Raw genomic sequence first — 4141 nt, 5'->3', positions numbered from 1 at the left:
AAATTTAATAATAGGTAGGTTTCAGCCTAAATCGCTTCAACGGCAAAAAGAGATTAACCATTATTATGTATTTGTCCAACTTGGCATTCCTTTTTGGTCAAGATTTGTAATCTTGCCATGTATATAACCTGCATACTTTCTTCAATATGATTGAGGGACCCTTCTAGGGTAACGAACCCTTTCGTATTCCTCAAGGATTCTTTCTTTTAATTTAGATTAGGCTTAACGCTAGGCCCTTAGGTCTTAAATCAATAGACAAATATAATGATGAAAGCATACAATTTATTCATTTCACTATGTATTGTTCTCATTTTGCCAACCTTAAATGGCAATACGTTAGAGAATACTACGAATTCGGAAGATGATTTCCAAGTTTCAGACATAGAAGAAAAACTTTGGCAGGAAATGGAAGCAAGAGCTGAAAAGACCAACCGAGAAGCATATTTTACAAACCCATATGAAGTCTCTAAAAACTTCACTTCTATCATTGCGGAGTGAGTATTCTTATATTAAACAATTGTTTCTGCAAAATTATAAATTTCATGTCGTCTTATTACCATTTTACATATGCATACATATACAAAGATATTTATTTATATACTAAAATCAGCCATCAATATATTTATATATAAATATAGGTGTGGTTTAATTTATTTTTAATGTATATTTATATTTTAATATATATTTTATACTGGTGGTTGATTTTGGTGTACACATAGTATAACTCATAAATTTATTAGTTTATGGGTGATATTATCATTTCCAATTAATATATTTCTTATAAAAATAGAAAACAATAAAAATTGAGAATAAAATCTAAACTTTTTATTTTTCCATTCTTGGATGTACAGAGACGTAGAAGGGCACAATAACACAAGGAGAAGCTTGAAAGGGAAAAAGGCAGGGCTTCCATGCACGGCAACGAACCCCATTGATAGATGTTGGAGATGTGATCCTAACTGGGAAAAAGATCGCCAAAAACTTGCAACTTGTGTTCTGGGTTTTGGAAAAAATACTATTGGTGGAAAAGGTGGTGAGTTTTATACGGTTACGGATCCTTCCGACGACGACATTGTTAATCCAAAACCAGGTACCCTGCGATATGCAGTGACTAGGGATAGACCCTTGTGGATAATCTTTTCACGTAACATGAACATTAAGCTGACCCAGGAGCTCTTGGTGTCAAGTGACAAGACCATTGACGGAAGAGGAGTTGATGTTCACATTAGTAAGGGATGTGGCATCACTATTAACTACGCCCAAAATGTAATCATCCATGGGATCAAGGTATATGACATTAAACCCGGTGTTGGTGGACGTATTAGGTACGGTGAGGGAGAGAAGACTCATATTAGGACACGTAGTGATGGTGATGGAATTAGCATTTATGCTTCTAGCAATGTTTGGATTGACCATGTTTCCATGAGAAATTGCACTGATGGTCTCATTGATGCTATTAGAGGTTCCACTGCAATTACCATCTCCAATTGCCATTTTACAGACCATAATAAGGTAATAATTCACTTTCATTAAATTTCACTTCAACATTCAATTTTTGTTTATTGTGTTGATCAATTTTGTAGGTCATGCTTTTTGGTGCTAATGATTTTTCTCCCGATGATAAAATAATGCAAATCACGGTGGCCTTTAACCACTTTGGTAAAAGATTAGTGCAAAGAATGCCAAGGTGTAGATTTGGATTTTTCCATTTGGTAAATAATGACTATACTCATTGGGAAATGTATGCTATTGGGGGTAGCATGCATCCTATCATTATTAGTGAGGGTAATCGATTTATGGCTTCTAATGACAGCACTGCTAAAGAGGTATGCAACTATATGAGTATTTTATATATTATTTTACAGCAATTTTAGGTCAAGATATTCTTTTTCAAACAAATCCCCAACTAAGTCATCGATCACCCATATTTTTCTTCCTCTTATTTTTATTCCTTTTCACCTTATTAAGCTTTTTCTTTCTTTCTTTTTCCCTCGTCCTCCTTATTCTCCTGCATCTTCTTCTCCTTATTCTGTTTTTATTAGTCTTCTTCTTTTGCAGTTTTCTTATTTCGTTCTTTTATTCCCTCTCAACACTTTTCTTCTACTCCTACATATCTTCTTCCTTTTGGCACTTTTCTACTTATTTCTTCACTTCATCATATTATGTGTTATTTGTACAAGATTTCAGTTGTTTCATTATAATTTTGACATTATTTTCCAAAAATTTGTGTTGGTTTTAAGAACTTTTAGTGTTATTTTTGACAAATTTTTTGTGTTGTTTTTGAAAATTTTTTATATTAGGCTAAGATTGAAAAAAATAGATAAAATATATTTTTTATTTGAAAAAAAAACTTAGTATTGAGAAAGCACTTAGGATCCATTTGAATTTGCTTTTGAAAAAAATATTTATTTTTATTATTTTAAAAAAAAATTCTTTTGATAAGAAAAACTATGTCACATTTTATCCGATTTTTCAAAAAGAAATTTTAAATATTAAAAATAGTTTTTTTTTATTTGGATGAATAGGAAAGTACATTTTTTTTAGTTACATTACATAAAAAAAAAAACATGTTAAAAAAATTCTTAGTCAATAATGTTTTCTCTCAGCTTTGTTTTTTTTTCTCTCTTTTCTTACTTTCATAAGCTTGTAAACAGTATTCACTTTCTTTGTGGTAAGACTTATCATGAATATGTGAAAAATGTACAATATTTTTTATTTCAAATAAAGAAAAAACATTTGAAAAATATAGTTCAATTATATGTGTGTTTGTCTTTGTACTTGGAAGATGTGTTACCAGTGGAACGTAGCTTGTTTTTATTCTAAATTAAAATGTTGATAAACGTAAAAAATCTTGGGGGAATATATTATATAGATATAAATGTGAAGGAAAAAAATAATATTTTAAAAAATAGGATTATGGGTATAATTGTAATTATTTACTATAATCATGGATATTTTAGTAAAAACTAGTTAAAAAATTTTCTTGCTTCTACTTTTTAGAAAAGTAAGATATTCTTAACTTTTTAAAAGAATAAATAATTTTTTTTATAAAAATAATTTTTTAAAATATGTATTCAACATGCATAAAATTTTATAAAAGTATTTTATTTAAAAAAAACAAATAAATACTTATTTTGCTAGTATTACACATACTTTCGCTGTCTCTCGCTCTTAAATCGCATACTAAATGTAGTTTTATGAATAATTTAATGTTATACAAGCATTTGTATTAAGTAGTTTACTCTTGCTGCCTATTCCAATTATTAATTTACAACAATTTATTTTTAAAATATCAACCTTTTGAATACTCTCATAACAAGGTGTAAATTCGTAAACACTTTCATAATTAAATATATTTATAAATAAAATATTCAATTATTTATTTTAAAAAATCTGTTAGTTAACGGGTTTCAAATGAGAAAAGGAGAGAAGTTGAAGCAGCTTTATTATTGAAAAATGTTAGGAGACTAATATTTTTTATTAATATTAGTCGATATTTTAAACTAACATTTTATTTTTATACTATTAAGAGTAGAATTTATAATTTAAGATTTAAAATTTAAAATATTAATAAAAAATAATAAATTTTATTAATCATATATCATTGTTTACTAATTATATATTTGATTTTTTACTACATAACAAAACATTTTGTTGGATAATTGATGAAGGTAACAAAGAGGAACGGACTAGTTGGGCTAAATTTATGGCAATGGAAATCAATCAACGATGAATTTATTAATGGAGCATTTTTTAAGGAATCTGGACCTGATCTAGTGCTAAGTCACCTATTCAAACCTGAAGACATCTTGAAAGCAATACCTGGCAGATTTGTGAGTTCCCTAACAGAATTTGCTGGGGCGCTTAGGTGTAGGTATGGTCGACCTTGTTAACCTTACCATCTGTGAAAATCATGTATTCAGATGATGCTCCATTTTAACTTTCTTGTATGCTTCATCATAAATTTGGAAAACAACAATAAAGGCTTCAGAGCTAGCTTCATTTTATTTTTGGTTCTTCGTCTCCAAATTATTTTTATACTATATAAATAATGAATTTGGATTCTCTAAATTTTATATTTTCACTTTAGAGAATAAAGTGAGATCTCTTACCATTGAATATTTTTTCTCTCATGTTTTCT

General features: G+C 28.6%; 1 protein-coding gene across 1 annotated transcript; it reads left to right on the top strand.

Annotated features, from left to right (window-relative positions):
- Nucleotides 1-267: 267 nt before the first annotated feature.
- LOC130980741 (pectate lyase-like) lies at nucleotides 268-3893 on the top strand. The gene is made up of 4 exons (XM_057904390.1): nucleotides 268-494; nucleotides 852-1512; nucleotides 1584-1826; nucleotides 3672-3893. Exons 1-4 carry the CDS (start codon nucleotides 268-270, stop codon nucleotides 3891-3893), a joined length of 1353 nt encoding a protein of 450 aa, XP_057760373.1.
- Nucleotides 3894-4141: the final 248 nt, after the last annotated feature.

Source organism: Arachis stenosperma, chromosome 5, assembly GCF_014773155.1.
Source record: "Arachis stenosperma cultivar V10309 chromosome 5, arast.V10309.gnm1.PFL2, whole genome shotgun sequence".
In the NCBI taxonomy this organism is placed as follows: domain Eukaryota; kingdom Viridiplantae; phylum Streptophyta; class Magnoliopsida; order Fabales; family Fabaceae; genus Arachis; species Arachis stenosperma.
The sequence above is the reverse complement of the archived record's forward strand: the minus strand, read 5'-3'. Positions and strand labels throughout refer to the sequence as shown.